Source organism: Mastigoproctus giganteus, chromosome 4, assembly GCF_048544385.1.
Source record: "Mastigoproctus giganteus isolate SK-2022 chromosome 4, ASM4854438v1, whole genome shotgun sequence".
Lineage (NCBI taxonomy): Eukaryota > Metazoa > Arthropoda > Arachnida > Uropygi > Thelyphonidae > Mastigoproctus > Mastigoproctus giganteus.
The window spans coordinates 219,471,626-219,498,358 of NC_143578.1; the positions used below are offsets into that span (position 1 = coordinate 219,471,626).

At 35.8% G+C, this 26,733-nt stretch overlaps 1 protein-coding gene across 1 annotated transcript in view; it reads left to right on the top strand.

Annotated features, from left to right (window-relative positions):
* Positions 1-26,733, top strand: part of LOC150087414 (uncharacterized protein ZK1073.1-like) — a 218,404-nt gene that overhangs the window by 164,917 nt on the left and 26,754 nt on the right. The window contains exons 8-9 of the mRNA XM_090372055.1: positions 5,638-5,715; positions 12,495-12,604. Of these exons, the coding sequence (XP_090228181.1) occupies positions 5,638-5,715; positions 12,495-12,604 (188 nt within the window). The remainder of the gene's footprint in view (positions 1-5,637; positions 5,716-12,494; positions 12,605-26,733) is intronic.

Below are 26,733 nucleotides of genomic sequence, written 5' to 3' on the forward strand. Positions count from 1 at the left end.
AAACCACACAAGCTGTCCTGGCAGCCTGTCTGCACTGCTCGGAGAATTTCATATCTGACTGCACAATTACCCACAGGCCTTTTTCATTTACCACACGGTTGGTATGTGTTTTTTTTTTTTTTTTTTTTATGAAAACCTCAAACATGAGAGGTATTAGAACCTATAGTACTTAGTACCATACTTGGGTTGTAGGTTGAGAAGACGAAAGAAGATATTTGTTGACATTAGACTTGAACTTCCGTAGACTAATTTTCAGGAATCTAAAGTAAGCAATGATGCAGTTTAGAGAAGGGGCAGGTGAGAAGGGATGTTTGACTGAAATAATCAGAAAGTTGAAGAGAAACTGGATTGGATGTGTGTGTGTGTTGTAAGATGATTGTTAAATGATGTGATGGAGTGAAGAGACCAGAGAAAGATTAGGAAAACTATGATGGATGAATTGAGAGGGAATGGTGGATGAGGAGATGAAGAGGAGGGCTGAGGAATGAGAAATATGGAGAAATAGTTGTGGAGTGTGTGTGTGTGTGCCTGGACCTATGCTTTGGAGAATTCTGATAATGAATGAATAAAGGCTCAATCCCAACAAAAAGTCATGAAGAAAATTTTGGTGTATAGGGAGAATGTAGCAAAGGTCTGACATGTAGAAAGGTGTCAGTTTGTACTTGTACTGCACAATGAAAATGCGCAACGATATACATCACACAAAACTCAGAACTACTTAAACCTGGAAATGGGAAGTTCTTGGCCACATACCGTACAGTATATACAGTACTTTATTTCCATGTAGTTATGTGGAACCATATTTCTGATTTTACCAATATTAAAAGTTTTATGAATACCCTAGATGCTGCAAATAATTGGATTCCACTTTTCCCTTGTTTTGTTGCTGTGCTAAATTTTCCTGTCAATAAATTGAACCAATTTTTTTAACCAGTGACTTTACATAATGATATCATCCCAAGAGTCTGGGACATCTGTAATCCCAAAAATTGTTGAGGAAAGGGAGAAAAATGAGTACTGCATACAGGTCTGGAGGTCTCTAGGGAGAAAGTAGATCTGCTAGAACAGGTGCAGAGAAGGGTAGCAAAAGGGTGACCTAACCAAGAAAGAATGTGAATCTATGATTTCAATTCTACAGATCTGGAGACTAGGCACCGTGGTGCCTAGTCTCTAGATCTGCAGTGCAAGGTGATCTGATTGAGATGTTTAAGGCTTTGAACAGATTGAGCTCAATGCTGATGACATTCTTCCTCTTGCTCAGACTACACACATGAGGAGACATAAATTCAAATTGAGGAAGGATGGTTGCAGGACAGATGTGCATAATGCTAAGTTACACGAAATTCAGTTATTTTGTATATTCTTGATATTATGAGTGCTGTTCAATAAGGAATGATCATAATTTTTCATGAACAACTGTACTGCTTCCTATTTCTAGCTGATCTGCAGAATTTAAGACCAACCAAGCTGCATTACATAGCAACTGCACAGTTGATCCACACACAATGCAATTTTAGCAGTTTGTCAAGTTTTGCTTATGTAACAATGGACATGACATGCAAGGAACAGTATGCTGCTCTTGAATTTTTTTCTGTCTCAAAAAAATATCAGTTGAAAATTTATGAAATGTTAAGAGGCTTATGGTAAATCTATGCTTCCATGTAGCACAGCTCATGGAAACATAGATGGTTCACAGGTGGTTTAGAATGTTTAAAGATGGATTTGATTCAGTAACAAAAATCAGTGGTCCTGGAGCTCCAATCACTGCTTCTGTAATCATGAAAAAAGATCATCATATAACAGTAAGACAACTGGCAGAGATGTCGAGAATATCAGTAGGAAGCACGTACCTTATTCTCCATGACTATTTGCATATGGCACATTTTTGTGCACACTATGTTCCAAGACTACTCCACCTGAGCAACAGCAAGTTTGCATGGAGGTTTGTCAGGAACTGCAACAGATGGTTATTGAAGATGGTGATGTGATAATGGCAGACGAGACACGGCTTTATCATTTCAACACAGAGAGTAAACAACAAAGCTCTGTTTGGAAGTCTACATCATTGGCAATGCTAAAAAAAATCAAAAGTTGTGGCTTCTGAAAGGAAAGGCTATGGTTATTTTGGCTAAGGTAAAGAAAGCCTGCACGCAAAAGTTCAATGAAATTTACCTGTAAAAGTACTTTGCTGTACTGGCATTTGTATTGTCGCTCGCTTGGTAAGCAGACGGTGGGTGTTATCAGTCTGGAGTAGAAGTTGAATCCCATGGGAGCTTGAAACCCTCCCAAAGTGGAGGGGGATAACCTGACCTTTTTTCTTTAGAATTACTAATTGAATCACGAACAGAGTTAGATTGAAAGTTCTGCCGTCGTAAAAAAAATGTTCGTAATGTAGTTTCACCAGTAAACTTTTTCGAAAATTGCCGTACTTCTCGTGTGGGCTTCCTTTGCCTTTTTTTTTTTTTTTTTTCTTAATAAACAATTTTTCCACTAGTCCACCAGTGATTCTAAAGAAAAAAGGTCAGGTTACCCCCTCCACTTTGGGAGAGTTTCAATCTCCCATTGGATTCAATTTCTACTCCTGACCGATAACGCCCACCATCTGTTTACCGAGTGAGCAACAATACAAATGCCGTTACGGCAAAGTACTTTTACCGGTAAATTTCATCAAACTTTTGCGTGCTTCTTGTGCAGGCTTCCTTTACCTTTGCTATTATTTCTTTATGGAACCTTAGTACAGAACTGTACTGCACACTTTGCAGGATCACATTCATCACAAACAACCACAACTGCATGCAGGTGGGTGGATGCTGCATCACAAATGTGAGACCTCACATTGTTCATACTGTCATCAAGTACTTAGTCAGCATTAATGCCAAATATGTTCCTCATCCACCCTATAGCCTTGAATTTTCACCCTGCAGTTTTTTTGGGTTTTTTTATTCCAAAGTTAAAGGAATTGTGAATAAAATGTTTACAGTTGTCAGACAAAGTTGTAAAGACATCACAAGCGATTCTCAAGTGCATGTCAAAAAATTTGACATATGGCACATTTTAACATAGCCATCTACCAACTACTTTGGTAGATGGCTATGTTAAAATTATGCTTTTGCACTAACCTACATGTTAGTCATTCTACCTTGTAGCATGTGAGGCCTTTGCCCTTAAATATTTTATATTTTAATAAATGTAAAAATGCTTTTTTGATACATGAATTGCTAGTCTTTGCTGTTGTCATCAACTTACTCATTATACTCTACCTTAATATTAATCATAGGTTTGGTATTCCATATGGAACATTGGCCCCTGTTTTGGTTTGCTGACAGAGTCCCATTTCTTAGATTTGCCACTGCAACAGCCAACATACCGATACACCAGTTGCAACAGTATGACTACATCCAACTACATCCATTGTCCTGAGCTTCAAAATAGGCAAATAAATCTTGATTTGGCAGAAATTTCATTTTATTGTTACACATTTTGTTCCAATAGAAAATTGTAGAGCAGGCATGATTGTTGAAGTACAACTGTATTTAAATATGGCAGAAATAAAGCAAAATCACTTATCCTAGGCTTTTTGAATTAGTCCACAGCAGATTTGGTGTAGCTGCAACTTCAATTCCAAGTGAGATTTTCTCAAAAGAGGTGCAGAAAATCACTGAGAAGCATAGCAGGTTGACAAGTGGCAGTGACTGCAGTGTATTCAAAATCATGTTTCTTAATTTGAATATATAAAAAGTGAAATCTTTTTATTTTAAGATTTTATAGTGCTTTTTATTGTTTGTTGTTTAGTCGCTCATTGTAATGAGCAACTAATCAACTATGCATTTTGTTTTATATCTTGGTAATTTAATATATATTTTATTACAATGTTTTTATTTCTCCATGCATTAATTACAAAGCATGAAGGAATAAAATCCTAATGTTTTGTATTATATAATATTGTATAATAATAACTAATAAAATAAATGTACAATCAAATTCATAGGCTGACAAAGTGATCGTGTTTCCTGATTTGAATCAGAAAAAAAAAAAATTGAAATAAAACATGCAATCAATACATGTAATACGCAAGGGCTAATTAGTAAGGGTCTGAGAGGTAATAGCAAATCATGCACTATTCTTATTTATAAAAATATTATATTAAAAGTATTTGCAAGGATATTTTTTAGAATGTTTTGTTTTCCTATGCTGTCATTCCCCTAGCCTAAAAAAACATGAACTTGATTTGCCCTTGGGAATGCCAAACAAGATTCTCAAGAACACAATGAATAATATACTTGCTGCAAGAACAGTCTACTGCTGTGAAAAGTGTAGAGAGGGTTAGTGGTAGCAATGGGAGCAACTGACTGAAATTTATTACTGAATGAATATTGTTTTTATCCTAAACAGTTGACCAGCTATTCAGTAGGTTTCAATTAGCTGCTTGCAGAAGTAGAATGCACTGCTTTAATCACTTATTCATTTGATTGTTGCAGAAACAACCAGATAATTCAATAATTTTCACTGAATTGTCTGATTTTTATTTAGTCTGCAAAGTGGTCTGCAGAATGGTCAATAGTAATCTTTTACTTATAATAAATAAATAAATATTCATTTATTATAAGTAAAAGAAGGATAAGGATCTTCCAAGCTTGTATGCTCAGGATAGCATAATCCAGAAGGGCTTACGGTGTAGAATTATGCAAAATATGTTATAATTTTAGACTGTACACCTGGATCAGTCATACTTTTGATCAAACCATTAAGGAAGACTACAAAACAATATAACTTAATAACAATGTTTAGCATTACATAGAATATGTATAGATGGAGAACAGTTATATTAGCAACAGTACTCTGAAAAAGCATAATACTTAGGCCAACACACAACAAGCTCCCCCACCCCCCAGTAATTTCATTTGTATCTGTTTGCTACAAACATTAAGTGACTTGGATCAGTAATTCATTTAAATTCCTCACTCATTGGCCATCACTACTATTTTTAATAATTCATTATTTCAAGTGACTCTTCAGTAAGTCACTGATTCGACCAAGGGCCGCCTGATCTGAGTAGTTAGGCAGTGATTGTGCTGGGGCCAGTAGTAGTTATAGTGTATTACTGCTGCAAAAAAATAAAAAAATAATTTAAAAAAATGGGGTCAAAATTGTTGAGAGCCACTGGGACCAACTACAGCTAGTCCACCCCTGGACACAAGTTACATTTTCAGTAATGACTTGACTAAGTGAAATATGCTGAAAGGACTCATTTTTCTCATCAAATTCAACTAGAATTTGGTTTATTATAAACCAAATCCCAGTGGTAGATTAACAATTGGGATTTTATTTATTATAAACTGAATGAACTTCCAAGATTCTATTCAAATGACATAAGTTCCACAGATCAGTGTGTCTGATTCTGTATCAACATTAGCTTATTTAGAATATTACAGCCATTTATTATTAAAGAGAACAGGCAATATTTATTAGACTATTGCTTGGGCTCCTTGAAAAAATACTCAACAGGATCAAATCTGGTTATGGTTTAAAGAACATTTAGCACTCTCTTTTTTAACTTGTTTGTGTCCTAAAGTTTTATTATTCTAAAATTTATTTATTAAAATAAACTTTAAGAGTATATATTCTTTCTGATTTTAGATAATCAACTGGAAATTACAGTCAGTAGGAATGAATCCTACTGCTGAAGAGTACTTGGTATTTCATAAATTTGGAATGGTAAGTTATTTTGCATATATATATATATATGCACACAAATCACTATTTTAATAGTGATTCATTCATGTAGTGCACATGTCACTGTTTTAAAAGCTTCATTACATTATTATTCAACATCAAGATTTACTTTTTTATATTTTCAACTGCTAATTGTTACTGAATATTTCAGTATTTAAAAGTTAATTTTATCAATATTTAAAATAGCTCCTCATATAAAGTTCAAAACATCTTAAGTTTTTTCTTAAATGAGTTCAGTATTCTTTTGATTTTCATAGTATTTAAATTATGTTAACAATGTCATTAACTGAAAAATATTGTATAAAAATTTCTAGAAAACAAATTATTTTTCAGCAATATTTTTACAGACACTTTACAAAATAAAAAAGTTTTTTATTTTTATAAAGCAGTTTTTATTGTTACTATAATCCGCTGCTCAAAGTTCGAAATTAAATTACTCCAGCATTACTAATATGTGAAATTAAGGTATTGTAACTTTAACAGTTTTCAATAGAAAAGGTTTAAGTTCCCCAAGATACATGCCTCACTTGATGTGGTAGTTAAGCTGTGCATTATGTTGAAGCGAAGGTGGATTTGCAGACCACGAAGAACCACAAAATGAAGAAATAATTAGCAAACTTGCGTAACGTCTGAATAAGCTTCTTCTTAAATGAGTTCAGTATTTTGATTTTGACTGAAATGGCAGTGCACATTTCTTAAAACTATGATTAGTATTGTATTGTGTTGTGTTGGTAATTGTATACAAAACCTCAAGATTGACTCAAAAATTTAGACACATAATTAAAATTAGGGCCCTCCATAAGAACCTAGTGGATTTACCCCTTGTCACTCATTTAGAAGTTTGAGATCTCTCTCACTACACCATTTGAACATACAAATCAGCCTGTGAGCACACATTTGTACAGACATAATACATGGTAGTAGTAGTGGCATGTGATACAAGAAAGCAAGTGTATGAGCTTATGCAGCATCAGCCAAAAAAAAAAAAAAAAAAAAATCACACTATTCCCCCCAAATGCCTGTCCAGTTCCCCCTTAAATTTATTTAACCTATCAACTTCCACAACGACAGATGGAAGTTTGTTCCAGCAATTAACCACCCGCTGGCTAAAGGCAAATTTCCGCACATCTATTCTACATCTGTCTTTTCTTAATTTGAATTTATGCCCCCTTAGGTTCGTAATCTAAACAAGTGGAAGGATGCCATCAGAATTCAGCGTGCTCAACCCATTCAAGGCCTTATATACCTCAATCAGATCACCGCGCAGGTGCCTAGTCTCCAGCCACTGCAATTTGCAGAACTTAAGCCTCTCTTGGTAAGAGGATCCCTTCATTCCCCTCACCAATCTTGTTGCCCTTCTCTGTACACGCTCAAGCAAATCTACATCGTTCCTAAAATGAGGCCTCCAGACCTGTACGCAGTACTCAAGGCGTGGCCTGACCATTGCCTTATACAGATGGATAATCACCTCTTCTCCCTGCTAGCAAAATTCCTATATATCATTGACAAAACCCCATGACCTGCCCTGGCAGCCTGTCTGCATTGCTCAGAAAACTTCATATCTGACTGCACAATTACTCCCAGGTCTTTTTCATTTTCTACCACCTTAAGTGTAATACCACACAGTTGGTACGTTTCTCTGGGGTTACGTCTACCCATATGCAGTACTTTGCATTTGTCAAGGTTAAACTTCAGTTGCCACTTCTTAGCCCATCTGCCCAAATTATCTAGATCCTGTTGCAGTAGCACACTGCCATTACTGTCATTAACAACCCTGCCAACCTTTGTATCATCTGCAAACTTCGACATTAAGCCTGATATACCTTCATCAATATCATTGATAAATATACAAAACAACAGTGGACCTAACACCGAACCCTGTGGAACACCACTAATAACATTAGTCCACGAAGAGCAGCACCCATTGATTACCACTCTCTGTCTTCTTCCACTTAACCATCCTTTTATCCATTGTAGCAACTTACCCTTAATACCATTCTGCTCCAATTTGTACAATAGTCTTCCATGTGCAACAGTGTCAAAAGCTTTCCTGAAATCCAAATATATGATATCAAAATTATTTTTTGCATCCAGTTCCTTTGTAACTACATCATAATATCCTATCAAATTTGTCAGACAAGACTTTCCCTTAACAGACCCATGTTGTGTCTGAATTATTGCTGCAGTCTTGTCTAGATGATCCTGCAATGCATCTTTAACCAGTGACTCCATTATTTTACCTGGAACAGAAGTTAAACTAACTGGTCTGTAATTACTCGTGTCACCCTTCGATCCCCCTTTGTGAATTGGGGATACATTTGCACATCTCCAGTCCATGGGAACCTCCCCTGAGTCCAAGGATGCTCTCATAATTAAGGCTAAGGGTTTGCTTAGTTGCTTTGCCGCCTCGTTTAATATAACTGGATAGATCCCATCCACCCCAGGTGCTTTTCTTATGTTTAACTTTAACAATTTCTCCTCCACTTTGCTTTCAGTTATTACGAAATCATTAAGTATCCTGCTACAATTTGATAACCTTCTGCCATTTTCAAACCTTAATAATTCCTCATGTGTGAATGTAGATGCAAAATACTCGTTTGTTTGCTATCTGAGCAGGATCATCAACAGTCGAACCATCAATTCAAGTGGACCAATCAGATTCATCCCCTTCCTTTTAGAGTTTACGTAAGTAAAGGAATCCTTGCTGTTTTTCTTAGCATCTTTTGCCAGGGATTTCTCGTAATCTGCCTTCACCTGCCTAACCTCCTTTGTGACCTGATTACAGACTAGCTTATATCTGCCATAGGCTTCTGAGTCGCTTGATAATTTATATGCATCCCATGCATTTTTCTTCTCTGTTACGAGTCTCATTAGTTCATTAGATAACCATTTAGGCCTAAACCTTGAACAATATTTCTTAATAGGTATGAAACTTTTAGTAGCATCCACGATTAATTCCTTGAATGTTTCCCACTTGGAATTTACTGTTGGTAACATCGTCAGTTGATCCCACTGTACAGAATTGAAAAACTGTCTGAGACCACTCAGACAGTTTTTTAAAATCATATATCTAGTACTTTGTGAACCAGTGCACATAGTATTACATATGATATAATAGTAAAGTAAATGATGCATTAAAAACATTCTCCAAAATGAACATTAATGTAAAAAAAAAAAAAAAATTGGTCCGAATATTTTAGCAACATTTTTGCCATTAAAATGACAGCATGTCATTTTAATGGCAAAAATGTGAGGAGGATTGTCCATCTGAAGGTTCTTCCTTTCCATCAGAAATTGCCACACCACTAATGCAGTGTGAGCCAGTGCACTATCATGATGCAACACCCATTTCACCAGCAACAATTCAATTTATTTTCCTTCAAATACTTTAGAACTTGAAGATAACATTCTAATAGACAGAATGGAGTGGATAATTATAAATGGCCAGTACTGTAGTTTTTTTTTTATAAAAAAAAAACAAAAAAAAAAAAACACAACAAAAAAACAATGGGTGTTGGTCTTAAATTTTGACTTTCTCATTCTTGCTTTTTCTTATTTTGGAGAACTCTTCTAGAGAATGTTTTCTACTGTGTGTTTTGCCTTTTCATTTCAGGATCATACTCAAATATCCATGTTACATCCTATGATAATACTGTCCATTAAGTTTGGCTCAGCTTGAATTTTTTCAAGAAGATCTGTGCAAACCTGCTCTCTCTACTCATGTTTTGATACCATCTTTGCATAGACTTTCTTCATTTCAAGACGGGTTAAAATTTAATGAACACTTTTTATCCATTCCCAGTCGTTTTTCTGATATGATGCTAGTTGTCCTTTGATCACCATGAACGTGTTCCTGCACTTTAACATTTTCTTCGGTTATACCTTTATTGTTAGGCAGCCAGAATCAATAATTGGCTTGGATATTTTCTCTTCCTTCGGAAAATCATTTTGTCACAATTTTTTTTCCATCAACATTCACACGCTTCTTGATTAGACCGGGGTTCGAGCCCGTCACTACCAAATACGGAGGATGCGGAAAGGTCAAGGGAATGACCACCGCATATTCCCGGAGCAATATGGCCTTAGTTGCTAATGCTCCTAAAAACCAAATAATCAAATAATCAACCATCAACATTCCAAACTTCTCAAATTTCTTGTAACAGTTTGTGTAACTTGTGGTGGGGGTTTCCTCAATTTTTATATTTTTCCTCAAAAATATTTTTATATTTTTGAAACACAAACCACTTAATATAATTTAATATTTTGTGATACACAATAAACACACAACAGCTTACAACACTGATGACGAAATACATGTGCAATAATAGCTTGTTATTACATTTATTCCTAGAATTTTTTATTACAATAAAATTTATTTATAGCATATAAGAAACTGTTCTTTCTTGTATGCTATAAATAAGTTGCATTACACTGTTATCTCTAAACAATTATCACAGCCATCTAATCCTATTTTGAGTACAAGTGCAAGTTGTGGATTCTTTCACTTAATGGGTTTATCACTTATTTATAAAGATCTATGTTTGAATTGCATCAGTTATGGAAGGAATATTTTCTAATCCTTTTCAAGTGAGGCTGAGGTTAGCTTTGGGTAGAAGTGTAAGTTTTGTTTTTTTTTTCTTCATAGCTCAAGTATGTTATTTCACACAGACAGACTCACCTTAGAATATATATTATTAGAGATAGTTATAGATACCTGTGTACACTAATATAATATTAGCTAACAAATAAATAAATAAATATTCTGAATAATGGTTATATATTATTTCTTCATCTAGGCCTATGAACTTGTAAATTAACAGGACAAAAAAATATGAAATTTTGAATAAAATGTTTCATAGAAGATTTCATTAAAGTTAAATAAACTAATTTTTTATGTTTTGTGCATATTTTAGCACATAAAAATTGCTATTGCATTTTGTGTAATTTTCATTATTTTTTTATATAAATAAATGTTTGAGGTAGCATCAAGAGTAGATATTTGCTTTTGTACTACTCTTGAACCTGTAAAATATTCAAATAAATTTCAAGGTGTAAAAATTTATTTATCATAAACTGTACAACTAGGATATTTATTAAACACTGCTTTTGAAATTACTGAATTTCAAATTAATCTGTTAGCACTTGAATTTTTTTAACGTAAGATTCACATTATTCTGTTGCGAAAAATGTTTCAATAATAGTGATAATTTTTCTTCTGTCTTTTCTTGCTTCCCTGCATATCTCTATGTAAACCTTTCTTCATTATAGATAATAGAACAGGTAATGTCCAGCTTATTCATTGATTATTTTTACAGTACTAATTATAAAAGATTTGTGTATATTATGCACTCTGTGAAAGCATGCAAGCATGTGCATGTAATTTGTCTTTGTAAAGTAATAAAGCTAAGAATTTGCATTACACTGTAGTTTAAAACTACTCTTTTCATTGTTAAAATTTAGATAGATTTTGCAGCACTGCCCTGTAGTGTAGTGTAGTGCCTTCTGAATTTTTGATGAATAAATTTAAACAATTAGTGGAAAATCATATATGCATTACTTTTCGGATGTGTGCATTTCTTTACTCTAATAGAAGTTGGCCTTGATTGTGCCATGAGAATCTGATATTGATTGTGTATTGCCACATAAAAAAAGACTGATGGTACTGATCTAACTAGACACTTTGATCATCTCTTTTTGCAAATATGCACATACGGTTTTTTTGTAGGTGGCCCAAAGGAGTATGAATGTGAAGTCTGTTTTAGCATAAACAGTTGAAAGCTGTGTCAACACAGTACCAACAATATCTGTAAATTTACAAATTGTCTTGAAACTCTACAGAGACATGCTGCCATCCATTAGTTGTGTTTACAAGTGATAGTAGTTTTATATATACAATAGTTTAAAAATTCAGTGTAGATAATATGCAACTATTCAGTAAGATTGAAGTTAATGAGCTTATACAAACTGAAATCGAAGAAATTCTCTGGAATTCTGATCCAGAAGGTGTCATAACTGAATCAAATAATACATATATAGATATAGAGGATATTATTGCATCAAAAAAGATCAAGTTTTTATTTCCTGTGGATTTTTTTATTTTTATTTTGACTTTACTTTTAAAAAGAAATCTTGCTTTACTATTCAGATGTAAAGTCAAAATAGGTAAATTTCAATTTTAAAAGCATTTATATACATAATTTTTCAATTATTACGAATTTTCAAATTCAATAAACTCACTCCAGGTGTCTTGCATATATACTGTCTGGAAACTTACTCGGAAAAGGTTAAGCAAGAACTGTTGATTCAATATGCTCAGTGAATCAGCTGAATACTTTCCAACTCCAGTGCCACATACGCTGTATTTTATATATAAGATGAAACACCACAGGGGTAATAAGAGATGAATAACTTCCTTCTTTGCTCTGGAGAGATGTATTTGTTAACTTTCATAGTTGTGTGTGTGTGTGTGTGTGTGTGTGTGTGTGTGTGTGTGTGTGTGTGTGTGTGTGTGTGTGTGTGTGTGTGTGTGTGTGTGTGTGTGTGTGTGTGTGTGTGTGTACTTTGAGAAACTGCTGTAGGGAATGGTATTCAAGAATTATAACTTCTTTATTGTTATGAATACTGAATTTCGGTTGAATGTAAATAATTTCAATTGATTTTCATAATATAGTGATAGGTTAAGAATGTTCATATAATAAACATTTTTTGTTTGTCAACTTCATAATGTTTCATCTTTGTTAAACTTAAATTTTGGCTTACAGCAAATAGAAAAGGCAGAAAATAAAGAAAAGGTGATTGCTGACTACATTGCGAAACTTAAAAGTCGAATTAATCCACGAAATTTGAGGCTCTATGTACAGGCTTTCCTTAGGTAGGTTTATTTAATGTAACTTTTAAATATCCTTCATTGTCTTCACATATTTTTATAACATCATCTCTAGAAAATGTATTTTTACATTAAAAAATTATTTTACAAATTCAATTAATTATTTTACCTAAGTAAATATTTCAGATATTTACTTCAAATTGCATTTTTTTTTTTTTTTTTTTTTGAATGAAGAAAAAGTGTATTATGAACACATCACAGAAAATACATTTTTATCCCTAAAATGTTAAGTTAAAGAAGATATTGACATGCTTGATAATGCAAGTATGACCCAGTATCACCTCAGGGAAAGCCTTTAGCTTTCCCTGAGGAGATGGGGTATGGCTTTCTCTGAAGAGTGGGGCATTAGCAGTCTAATTTCCCACCTTAGGTGTGTCCATTTTTCTTTTTATATACAGAGCACAACTTCCACAAGCATTCTGTTAGACAAATTTTATTTTTGCTAAGTGTGATAAGTGATAAACTTAAGCTGCTGAAAGAGACACGTCATCTCAACAGGCATGTTTTAGAGATTTCTCATGCCTACAATTTTTTCTAGTCATTCTTCAGCATATCATTATAATTTCCATTTTATTTATTGATAGACTTTACTTGTCACTGCTATTTTTGATAAACTCTGAGCTGGCAGACAGAGACAGACTGCCTCCACATTGTTTTGAGTGGGGTTTCTTCTGGTGTCCTTACTATATCTATTGTGGGTTCAACCACAAAAAAACTTACATGCTGTAATCTTAAGATAGAGTTGCTCTTGAGAATAACTGAGTAATATAAAACATTATAAAATCAAAATGGTGCTAATGATAAACCCTGATTGTAATATACTCACATTGCACTGAATCAAAAAGATTATATATTTAATGCAGGTATATTAAGTTATGTTTGATGTTATTAGTAACATTTTTGGCTTTATAAATTATTTTACAGAGTTAAAAATAATTATGAATTTATACATTATTTACAAGTAATTAAGTTTCATTTTAGCTTATGGTTCATTAATTTTATATTAATCTTAACCCATGCTTCAAGACTTTCAAGCAAATCATTCAACACTTGATGTCAACTAAATAATTGCCATAACCATCAGAGAGGTGCTCCATCTAATAAATTGAATTTAAATAAACTACCCTTTAAAATAAGACTTGCATTACATTTCTACTGCTACTGAAAACCTGTGATGATTAACATCATCTCCTCTGTATGTTCTCTCCTCTTAATTTCCACTTACCAAAATTTCAATGGTATCTTCAAGGAGTATAGAAATTCTCTCTTCATATGTCATGATATATATGACATTAACAGCTATAGGCTGACCTCAATCCAATTGCTAAAATCTATGACAAGGCCATCCACAAAACAACAAAAATCTAACCTCTTGCTGGAGATTCAGAAATCTATATAAAATTTTTGTAGCTCTCCCATTAACTCCATAACTGGCCCAGTTTTGTTGCCGTTAAAGGGTACTGTTCCAATCCATTTATCATCACTTTGAAGTCCTTCATAGTTTGTTAGTATTAGCCATATACTGCAAGGAAGCCACAGGCTTTTTATGCACCAGCCAAAAAAAAAAAAAAAAAAGTAGATAAGAAAATACAAATTATGGGCTTCCTCCTCACACAGATAACCATCCAGTTGACCTTTGAATTTCTTCAAACCATCAGCCTCAACTACTTGTGAAGGCAAATTGGTCCAGCAATCAACAACTTGCTGGCTAAAAGAAAACTTCCTGCAATCTAATCTAAACATCTTCCCCTATAATTTGAATTTGTGGCCTTGGAATACTTTAACAGTGAAAATTCCACCTTTGTTCATTTTATTCTACTAACCACCTCTCAGAGCCTTATAAACCTCAACCAGGTCCCCTCTAAGGCATCTGGTTGCCAAGTTCTGTTACCCACATAATCAAAGTCTTTCCTTGTATGGTTGTCCATTTGAGTTCTCCTCTTCTTTGAAACCCTTCAAGAAGCTGTGCTTTTATCAGATGAAGTCTCCACACTTGGACACAGTATTCCAAATGCAGTCTTTCAATTGCCTTATATAGTGAAATTATTACTTCTCTATCTTTGTAGTATATTGTTCAATAAATCATTGATAGGACACTGTGGGCTTTCCTGGCTGCCTGTTTACACTGCTGAGAAAATTTCATATCTGCCCATATTGTAACTCCCAGATCCCTTTCTCCCCCTACTGGTTTTCATTTGACCTCACCAAGTGTATAAATTGTTGCTGTTTCCTAAGTGTAAGACATTGCATTTTGCTGCATTAAAACAGAGCTGCCACTTTTCTGACCATTCCTAAAGCCTGTTCAAGTCATCCTGAAGGAGTGCTGCTTGCCACTGATCATTAAAGACTCTCCCAATCTTTACATCATCTGGAAATTTAGACATCACACCCTTTATCCCTTCATCGATGTCATTAATGAAAATCAGAAACAACAGTGGTCCAAGAAACAATCCTTGGGGGACCGCACTTCTGACATTACACCAATCTGAAGAATATCCATTAATCACTACCCTCTACCTTCTGCTCTGCAGCCAGCCACTCTGTAATCCATCTCTACATCATCCCATGTTCCAGCTTGTACAGTAACCTCTCATGAGGGTCTGAGTCAAATGCCTTGCTAAAATCCAAATAAACTATGTTGAAATTGTTCCCTACATGTAGCTCATGAGCAGGGCCATTGCAACCCTATGTGCCGCCAGTAAGCAAAATCAAATTTGCCACCCCGAAATATTTAGATTAAAAAATAAAACAAGGTGTAGGTAATTATTATTCATTTCTTTAAAAAGAAAAGAATTACAATATATCTCACATATAATATAATGAAACAACAAATAAAAATAACAAAATCATTCTGTAATTCTAGAAACAAACTTTAAATTCTAAATAACAGTAATTGTACTCTATCACAATAATAAAATAAAAGGAAAATTATGCAAATTTGTTTTCTTGCTATTAAGAAATGGGAATTTATTAATTATTTCATTTATGCTTATTTGTTAACAAAAGATAATTTTTTTTTGATATTTTAGCAAATTAAAGATTTGTTGTTGACACATTGTCGATCGTAAATAATTTTTGATTAATTTTAATTTTTAAAAACTCCGTTCACCTGACGCAACTGAAACTGGTAAAGTTAGAAAATGGTTCCTCTGTTCTATTTTCTTTAAAATATTCCGTAATATTTTGTAGACATTCAAAAGCTTCATGTATATCAACATTCCTTTTTGGGAGCATTTTACTTACTGAATTAATTTTATTTAAAATATCATGCCAAATTATAATAGAAAAAAGAAACATAAGATGTTATTTTTAAGGCTATTTAGCATGATTCTTTGTATCCATATCTATTTTCGTCTTCAATGATTTCAAGCATCGTAATTTTCTTCTATTTGGTTTCTCAGCAATTTTGGTCTTTATTCTACTTTCTCATCAGGTGACAAAGGGTTAAGTGATAAATTAGTTATATATTTTTGAAGTATGTTCCAATGATGGGTTGATGATGAGAAAAACTAATGATATCAAGAGTAGGAGACCGACAGAATTTCTTAACAAGTACAGGTCACTGCTGAAAAAAAGCCGTGAAATAGCGTTGAATTTGAAAGTGTCTGCAATTCTGCCCACACACACGATAGGAGGGAGTATATGATGAGAGCCCTGTCGATCGATTCGGCCCTGGAAAGATTGTGCAAGGCTCAAGGGGTAGAATTTTTTTCAGTCTGGACTGTACTTGTTAACAGGAGAGATTGCTTCTACAGGGATGGGATACACTTAAATAGAAAGGGTGCAAGAATATTTGCTGATGCTATCGAGGCAGTGTTAGGTGGGTCGGAAAACTGCTAGCTTGGGGGAATACAAAGACGAATAGATTAACAGTAGCCACTGGCAGAGGTGAAAGAGATTCTTGCACTGCTTCTATTGGAATGAGCAGAAGCCTGAAAAACAAGATTCAGGATATTTCAGGGACTGCTGGGAGTCATTGCGGTACAAGTAAACACATGGGTTGTGTTAGAGTAGCTAAGAATAGAAATAGGTGCATGTATACTTGCATGTACACCAATGCTAGGAGTTTAGTAAATAAATTTGATGAATTTGAGGTATTGCTCAAAACATCAAAGGCAGATATTGTTGGGATATCAGAGACTTGGTGTCACACAGATATAAGGAATGCAGAACTGGAATTTGGGGAGTACGTCTACAGAAAGGATAGACTGGATAGGAAGGGAGGAGGGGTTATGCTATTAGTTAAAAAATACATAAAATCCAAGGAAGTGAAGCCAGTGGACATCGCTGGACAGTGCAGTGTCGAGTCAGTTTGGTGTGACACAAGCATTGGGAGATCAAAATTGAGAGTAGGAGTGTGCTATAGGCCTAATAACTCTGATGAGTATAATAAGAAACTGTACAGGGAAATAGAGTGAGCCAGTAAATCAGAGAGTCTTATAATGGGAGATTTTAATTTCCCAGATATTGACTGGAGTTTTGGGGGCTGGTCACTCACACACTAGCAAGGCTTTTGTGGATTTACTGGATGATTGTTTTCTACATCAGCATGTTCGGGAAGCAACTAGAGGGAGGAATACTCTTGATTTGATTATCAGCAGTGCCTCTTCATGCATTAAGAATCTGCAGATAAATGAACCACTAGGTGGCAGTGATCACAGTGTGCTGAAGTGGGATTTACTCAAAGAGGTAACTACCATTAGGGGTAAAGGGAAGGGTTATTGCTTTCGTAAAGGCGACTACGATGGACTGAGACAGTATTTAAATTCTATACAGTGGGACCAACTGATGATGTTACCAACAGCAAATGCAAAATGGGAAGCATTCAAAGAATTTAACCCCAGGGGCTCACATCTGGTGAGTATGGGCTTGGCATACCCAGGGTCCTGAGCTGGATATCATCATTCTTCTCTTTCTTGGTGATTTCCTTCTCTCTCTCTCTCTCTCTCTCTCTCTCTCTCTCTCTCTCTCTCTCAGGGTAACTCAAAAATTTTTTTTTTTTTTTTGACTGGTGCAGCATAAGCCTCAGGCTTCCTTGCACCATATGGCTAATAATAATAATAATAATAATAACTTATCTTGGAAGCTACTAGGCTTTACATACCAACTAAGAAATATTGTTCAAGGTTTAGGCCTAAATGGATGTCAGATGAACTGAAGAGGCATATGCAGAGAAGAAACATGCATGGGATACATACAAATTAACACATGACACAGAAGCCTATGATAGATACAAGTTGATCTGTAACCAAGTTACAAAGGAGGTTAGGCAGGCGAAGGCAGATACGAGAAATCTTTGGCAAGGGATGCAAAGAAATACAGCAAAGAGTTCTTTACTTATGTAAACTCTAGAAGGAAGGGGATGAATCAGATTGGTCCACTTGATATCGATGGGTCAACTGTTGATGATCCTGCTCAGGTAGCTAACAAACTAAATGAATATTTTGCATCCACATTCACACATGAGGAGTTATTTAGCGAGGGGAAAGCCAGGGGGTGTATTCAGCTCTAGCAGTAAGCTAGAGAATCTTGTAATAACTGAGAGTAAAGTGGAGGAGAAACTGTTGAAGATAAACACAAGAAAGGCACCTTGGGTGGATGGGATCTATCCAGTTATATTAAAGGAGGCAGCAGAGGAAGTAAGCAAACCCTTAGCCATAATTATGAGAGCTTCCTTGGACTCAGGGGAGGTACCCGCAGACTGGAGATGTGCAAATGTGACCCCAATTCACAAAGGAGGATCAAAGGCTGACACAAGCAATTATAGACCTGTGAGTTTAACTTCTCTTCCAGGAAAATTAATGGAGGCACTAGTTAAAGAAGCACTGCAGGATCATTTAGACAAGACTTCAGTTATAGCTCGGACACAGCATGGTTTTGTTAAGGGGAAGTCTTGCCTGACCAATTTGATTGGATACTATGATGCAGTCACAAAAGAACTGGATGCAGGGAATAACTTTGATATTATATACTTGGATCTTAGAAAGGCTTTTGATACTGTTGCACATAGAAAACTGCTGCACAAATTGGAGCAGTGTGACATTGGAGGCAAATTGCTGCTGTGGATAAAGGGGTGGCTGAGGGGGAGAAGACAGAGAGTGGTAATCAATGGACACTGCTCATCGTGGACTAATGTTATTAATGGAGTCCCTCAGGGCTCAGTGTTGGGTCCATTATTGTTTTCTGTATTCATAAATGATATTGATGATGGTATATCAAGCTTAATGTCAAAGTTTGCAGATGATACAAAGGTAGGCAGGGTTGTCAAGGTCACTACTGACACTATGCTGCTGCAACAGGATCTGGAAAGGTTGAGCAGATGGGCTGAGAGGTGGCAAATGAAGTTTAACATTGAAAAATGTAAAGTACTACATATGGGAAACAGCAACCCCAGAGCAATGTATCAACTCTGTGGTACTACGCTGACAAAGTGGTAGAGAATGAAAGGGACCTGCGAGTAGTTGTGCAGGCATATATGAAGTTCTCTGAGCAGTGCAGACGGGCTGCAAGAGTAGCTCATGGTGTATTGTCAATGATATATAGGAATCTTTCTAGCAGGGATAAGGAGGTGATTATTCCCTTGTATAAGGCAATGGTCAGGCCACACCTAGAGTACTGTATACAGGTCTGGAGGCCTCATTTCAAGAAGGATGTAGAGCTGCTGGAACGAGTACAGAGAAGGGCAACAAGATTAGTGAATGGAACAAAGGGGTGCTCTTACGAAGAAAGGCTTAAGTTTTGCAAATTACAGTGTCTGGAGACTAGGCACCAGTGAGGTGATCTGATAGAGGTGTATAAAGCATTGAATGGTTTGAGCATGCTCAATGCTGATGGGATTCTTCCTCTCGCTCAGGATAATCACCTGAGAGGGCATAAATTCAAATTGAGGAAAGACAGATGTAGGATAGATGTGCGGAAATTTGCCTTTAGCCAGCTAGTGGTTGGTTGATGGAACAGACTTCCATCCCTTGTCGTGGAAGTTGATAGCCTAAATAAGTTTAAGGCTCAGCTGGACAGGTATTTTGAACAAACAGAGGGGGTGAAGTGGAAGTGGGTTTTTTTTTTTTTTTTTTTTGGCTGATGCTGCATAAGCTTGCTTTCTTGCATCAAATGCCTCTACTAATGCTAATGCTAAAAAAAAAACATAATTCCTGAACAATTCCAAAAAAAATTAACTATATCCAGGGGCTCACATCTAGTGAGTATGGGCTTGGCATAGCAATGGTCCTGAATTGAATATCATCATCATTCTTCTCTTTCTGTTGTGATTCCCTTCTAATTCTCTCTCTCACACAGTAACTCAAATTTTTTTTGGCTGTGCAGCATAAGCCTCAGGCTTCTTTGCACCATATGGTTAATAATAATAATAATAATAATAATATATCAAAGGAAGTTTTAGTGGCGTTGTTTACATGAAGATTTGGGGTGTGAGCGGCACATGGAATGAAAAATGCTCTAGGTTTACAAAAGGTTTACAACAAAAAAAAAGTAATTTTTTTTTTGTTGTAAACCTTTGCGTTTTCCGCGCACATTCGAGCCCTGGCCACACAAATCCTGAATATTTATATTTACTCAATAAGTAGATTTGATATACACTGTGCTGCCACTTTATTGGGTACACCTACCTAGTAGCATCTTGAGTCTCCTTTAGCCTTCAAAACAACCCGAATTCGTCTAGGCATGGATCGAACAAGATGATGAAAATGTTGTGCAGGAATGGAGTACCATGCAGACATGAGTGTCGTGCAGTTCTTTGAGATTCAACGGAGGTGTAGGCCTGCAGCGAACAGCCCTTTCCAGCTCATCCCAAAAATGTTCAATGGGATTGAGATCTGTGGACTGAGCGGGCCACTGCAGCAAAGAAAAGTCATTGTCATGTTCCTGGAACCATTCCATAGTGATTCGGGCTTTGCGCACCGGAGCATTATCCTGCTGGAAGTAACTATCTAACTGAAGATAAACTATCAACATGAATGGATGCACTTGGTCAGCAACGATGTTTAAGTACGATGTGGCATTCAGACATGAATCTATGGGCATCAATGGACCCAACATGAGCAAAAAAAAAAAAAAAAAAAAAAACATTCCACACACCATAACACTGCCCACACCACCTTGCACAGTAGTCGTCAGACATGACGGGTCCATGGATTCATGTTGTTTTTGCCAAATTCTGAGCCTTCCATTAACATGATGCACCAGGAACTTCGACTCGTCAGACCAAGCAACTGTTTTCCAATCCTCGATAGTCCAGTGCTGGTGTTGCTGTGCCCACAGGAGGCATGCTCTCTTGTTCTTCATTGATAACAAAAGTACGCGATGTGGCCGTCGGCTGTTGTAGCCCATTAGCGACAAAGTGCGACTAGTGGTCCGTTGCACTATTTTGTTCAGTGTACAAAGGTTGTATTCTGACGTGATGTGCGACATTGTGGCCCGTCTGTTTGCTTGCACAATTCTAGCCATCCTCCTCTGACCTCTCTCATCAACAAGCGATTTTCTTCCACAGGAGTACTATTAAGAGGATGTTTTCTGTTCGTTGCACCATTCTCAATACACCTTTGAAACTGTGGTGCGTGAAAAGTTCAGGAGAACTGCTGTTTCAGAGATGCTTTGTCCAGCACGTCTTGCACCTATTACCATGCCACGTTCGAAGTCCATTAGATCACTCCTTTTCCACATTCTTGCTATGGTTTTTATGCTTAAATGATTCTAGAAAGTTTGTTCTGTTGCATTTATATCCACAACTGTGGTCATGTGACTTGCAATGTTGTGAGACAAACCATTTGTGTGCTAGCAGGGGTGTATCTAATAAAGTGGCAGCACAGTGTATATTAAAACAATCTGTCTGGAAGAATCACGCGCAGGACAAAATCGAAGAAAATGTTTGCTTATTTCATATTTCAACTTTCATAGTGCTTATGTCTCTCAATACAAATATAAGTATCACAGGGGCTCACATCTGGCGAGTAGCGCCCTGAGCTGAATATCATCTTTCTTGATGATTCCCTTCTACTTTGACTTTCTCTCAGGGTAACTCAATTTTTTTTTTTTTTTGGCCGGTGCAGCAAAAGCCTCAGGCTTTCTTGCTTGTTTGTTTGTTTATTTGGTTTTTAGGAGCATTAGCAACTAAGGCCATATTGCTCCGGGAATATGTGGTGGTCATTCCCGGACCTTTCCGCATCCTCCATATTTGGTGGTGACGGGCTCGAACCCCGGACTAATCAAGAAGCGTGTGTTACGCACTGCTGCTCCTTCCCACCTGGCTACGGAAGCGCCCCACTTTCTTGCACCATATGGCTAATAATGATAATATTCTGTTTAACATGAGTTACATCGGACTTTGCATCCAAAATCATAGCAAAATATCTAGTATTTTATCTATATTTTGTGAAATTATTTCAATAATTTCATTTTGTATTTGATCACCCAAATAATGCCATATTTTTTGATTCACATTTCTGAATACTGTGAATCTGCCATAACTGAATCGAATTTAGCAATTATTATTATTAATATTCATATGATGCAAGGAAGCCTGAGGCTTATGCTGCAACAGGAAAAAAAAAGAAAGGTCCCGAGTAACCCTGAGAGAGAGAGAGAGAGAGAGAGAGAGAGAGAGAGAGAGAGAGAGAGAAAGTAGAAGGGAATCACCAAGAAAGAGAAGAATGATGATATCCAGCTCAGGACCCTGGGTGTGCCAAGCCCATACTCACCAGATGTGAGCCCCCCGGGGTTGATTTTTTTGTTTCGGTAAGTTTTAAAAAGTCGCTATTGTTTTGTTTTTTTTTTTTATATATATATATATATATATATAAATCTTTTGAAGATCTCACGTACTCTATACACTGCCTTGCTAAAAATAGTACAGTAATACCCCGAAGTTACGCGATAGGTGGGTCCGACGAAAATCGCGTAAGTCGAATTCGCGTAAGTCGGGGTACAACTTTGCATATAAATACATATAAATTTTGCTTAATTGGGACCAAGGACTAACAAAAACACTAGTTTAGAAGAAAAATATTAATAAAATTGCAGTTCTTTATACATATTAATACAAAATATGTATTAAAAAAACAAATGACTTACGTTAAAAAGTTATTTCGATGTCGATGGCTTCATAAAATCTAACAAATTCGTCTGACGACACAGCGCGTTCTTTTTTTCACGCAGAATTTCTTCGTAGCAAGCTAATAATTTTTTTATTCCTTGCTTTGTAGCTATAACGCGTTCTTCGTTGGAGTCTATGTTTTCTAAAATTTTTAAGCCCTTTACAATTGAGCCCTTTTCAATTTTCAACCTGTCAAGTTTGCAATTGTCATGTGCTTTTCGCCGTTGCTTCATTTAGGCCTGTAGCACGTGCAATATCACATGGTCTTTCATTTCGCTCAAAGCGTTTCACAATTTCATATTTTTTTTCTCTATCGACAGAGGCGGACTGGCAATAAGCCTTACCGGGGAAACCCCGGTGGGCCAGTGTGATTTTGGCCATAAACCATAGCATGAGGCCACTATAAATTTTCCCGGGTAAGAATTTTTGACCCAGTCCGCCTCTGTTTATCGATAATTGCTTTTCTTTTTCTCTCTGAATCTGCAGTGTCTTCACCAGGACGCTTCCTTTTCATTTTTAGGGAATAAAGCACAATTACAAAACGAGGAGGCACGCTTGATACGCATAAACAAAGCTGCGCGCATGTAGCAACTGAATAAACAACACCATAAAGGCAGAGATACACTATTAACACCTCACATTTCTAGGGGTTACTACCATAAAACAATAAAAATCCAGTTGCGTTTCTGCTAGTGGAATCTGTTATAAACTGGTAGTAAACTCGATCTAATTGCATTTGCGATTATACCGATAGCTGGAATTGTGTTGGTTTTTACGTTATTATGGTGAAAGTGTGTTTCCCCTTCACTGATATAAAAAACATAAAAGCAGCAAAGTTGAATTTTGTTCATCTTTCGCTCTCATTCTCCACCGTCGCACCGTATATCGATAACATATGAAAAACGACCTTGAAGATAGTGGGCGGCAGCGTTGCCAAACGAAAAAATCAGGAACCGCGTAACTCCGAGTTCGCGTAAGTCGGGGTAGCGTAAGTCGGGGTATTACTGTATTACAGTAAACCCCCGCTATTCGCGGTATCTGTATTCGCGGTTTCGCGATCGCCGATTTAATATAAAATGAAACCTAAAAAAATGTGAATTTTAAAGCGCCGTGAATATTTTCCGCCATAAAAAAACATGGGCGTGGCTAACATTATCTTTCCCGGTCAAAACAGCACTCAGTGGGATGACAAAATCGCGAGCGTGGATGTTTCTCGTTAATCCTTGTTCAGTATGTGTTTTTTCATCGAAATTTTCATTTCGATGTCATATGCTTGCATTTCACTATGTACATAGTCATATTATGAAGATACATATATAGACAAAATTTTAGACTAGTTTTTCTTATATATTTCATACTTTGGAACGGAATCACTTTATTACTATGGGAGCCATAACTCAGTATGCGCTTGTCATGGAAGGTTTCGTCGTTTGCTTTTAATTTATATGCTTATAAATTGAATAAATTTATAATCAATTTATCAATTTAGAATCAATTTATAAATTGATATGCTTAAAAAATGATAAATCTACCGTTTTGCAGTGTAAAACAGACTTTTTCGAGTGTGTTAACGGAAGAAAGTGACTTTATTGTGTACAAAGTTCTTTCTAACCCCTATAAAAATATGGCTACGAATAACAAGAGAAATGTGAAAATATCAAAGGTGATGACATTAGCGAATAAAATTGAGTTATTAGATAAAATTTCTAATGGTGCAAGTGTCTCCTCAGTAGCAAAACATTATAAAATCAATGAGTCAACGGTACGATCAATCAAGAAATCGGAAGAAAAAATCCGCCGTAGTGTCCGTGAAAACGCGCTAATTACTTCAAAAATTTACTCTGTAACTCGTGATGTTAAATTAGAAAAAACGGAAAAGCTTTAAATATGTGGAACTCAAAATAAAATTCCGTTAAGTTCATCATTATTCATGAAAAGGCAAAACTCCTTTATCAACACTTTAGCGAAACTGGTGATAGCACTGGTGGGATGTTTTTAACTAGCAAAGGCGCTGGTTTGAAAGATTTGTTTTGAAATTTCTAATAAATATTACATTTAATATTAAATTGTTTCTTATTTTCATTTCGATGTCATATGCTTGCATTTCACTATGTACATAGTCATATTATGAAGATACATATATAGACAAAATTTTAGACTAGTTTTTCTTATATATTTCATACTTTGGAACGGAATCACTTTATTACTATGGGAGCCATAACTCAGTATTTGCGTTTTCGGTATTCGCGACATTTCTCAGGAACGTAACCCCCGTGAATAGCGGGGATTTACTGTATATATATTCTTTCAGTTACCAAATACCAATACCCTTTTTTTTTTTTCTATATCATATAATCTCTGTTCTCTAGCGTCGATTGTAATGTTTGTCTTTAGTGACTGCCATTTTTCTAACCGTTTTTTAATTGTACTGCACTTGTTTCATGATTATCTAAAATGGCAGATAAATATCTCCAATTACTCAAATTGATTACATAGTTGGTTTTTATGATCTCCAAATCTTGCAACAAAAGCCAAATACAGAATTTTGCGATGAAGAATAAAGTAACCTTTGACCTTTTTCTCCATTTTTTCTGAATTTTCATATAATAAACATCTAAAAATTTTCTTTGACTTTAATCGGAAGGATATTCTCTATTTTTAATTTGAGTAGGATAATTTTGAATTAAATAATCGCATTGTTTCAGTGTCAGGTTTTCTGGCCAATTACTTCGATCAGTTGATAATGATGTATTTGAGTCAATATTTATTAAATATAATTACTAAGGGGAAAATAAAAAAAAAAATTCGCTAAATAGAAAATTTCACTATTAAGAAGTTTGTTAAACAGAAGTCCGATTTGTATGTGTTGAACAATTTTTTTGGCGCCTTCCTGAACAGCCGCCTGTAAGCGACGCTTACCTCACCTACCCACGTGCAGCAGCCCTGCTCATGAGTAACTGCGTCAAAATAGTTTGCCAGGTTACTTAGACATTATTTTCTCTTAATAAAATGACGTGTGTCCTTCAAAATTCCATTTCTATCTAAATGTCTCTGGATTGTATCACCAATCCGAAAATCGTAAAGGCCGATCAAGGGATCAGCCTCTAAGATTTTCCCTACCATTGAAGTCAGACTAACCAGTCTGTCGTTACTGACTTCACTCTTGGAACTGTCTTTATGTATTGGCAATACATTGCACTTCTGCAAACCAAAGGAATGTCTCCAGAGTTCAAAGATGCTCTCTGGCCGCCTCCTTCAGAACTACTGGATATATTCTATCAACTCTAGGAGCCTTACTTGCCTTTATGCTCGAATGTTTTTCTAATAAACATCATCTCTAATTTTGAAATCACTAATTTTAGATGGCTCAGCCTCTCCTCAGCATAAAGGATCTTTTGTCAGTAAAGACTGATGCAAAGTATTTAATCACCAGCAACATCAGCTGGGTTATCTAAGACTTTCCCACACCCAGTGCTCAAGGATCTGATCTGTTTTCTTCTTTGTATTCATATACACAATCTCCTTGTCTCCATTCTTTGATCTCTTAGCCAGTGCTTTCTCATACTCAGCCTTGCCCCCCCCCCCCCAATCCTATGTGTGGTACTATTACAAATCAACTTTTCAGTTTGTTTGCTCTTTTAGAATGACTAGCTCATTATTCATCCATCCCAGCATCCTCCTCCTCCTCTTGCTGTTTTTTTAATATTATGTGTTCATGGCTTTTGTGATTATTGCTTTGAAGGTATTCCACGATTTTAATGTATTGACCTTTCCTCTAAAATCTGCCCAATTCATAGATGCCATGTAGCACCTTAGACTGCCATATTCTCCTTTTCTGATATTAAACCCCATGCTTTAACTTTAACTACTGTAACATCTTTCATTTTTCAACTAACAACTGCATGATGATTACCTGCCAATGGTTTCTGTACTTGAATGAGAAACATGCTGGATGTATATTGTTGGCTATTGGATCAGTAGGGAGGATTTTCATAGTTCTATCAAG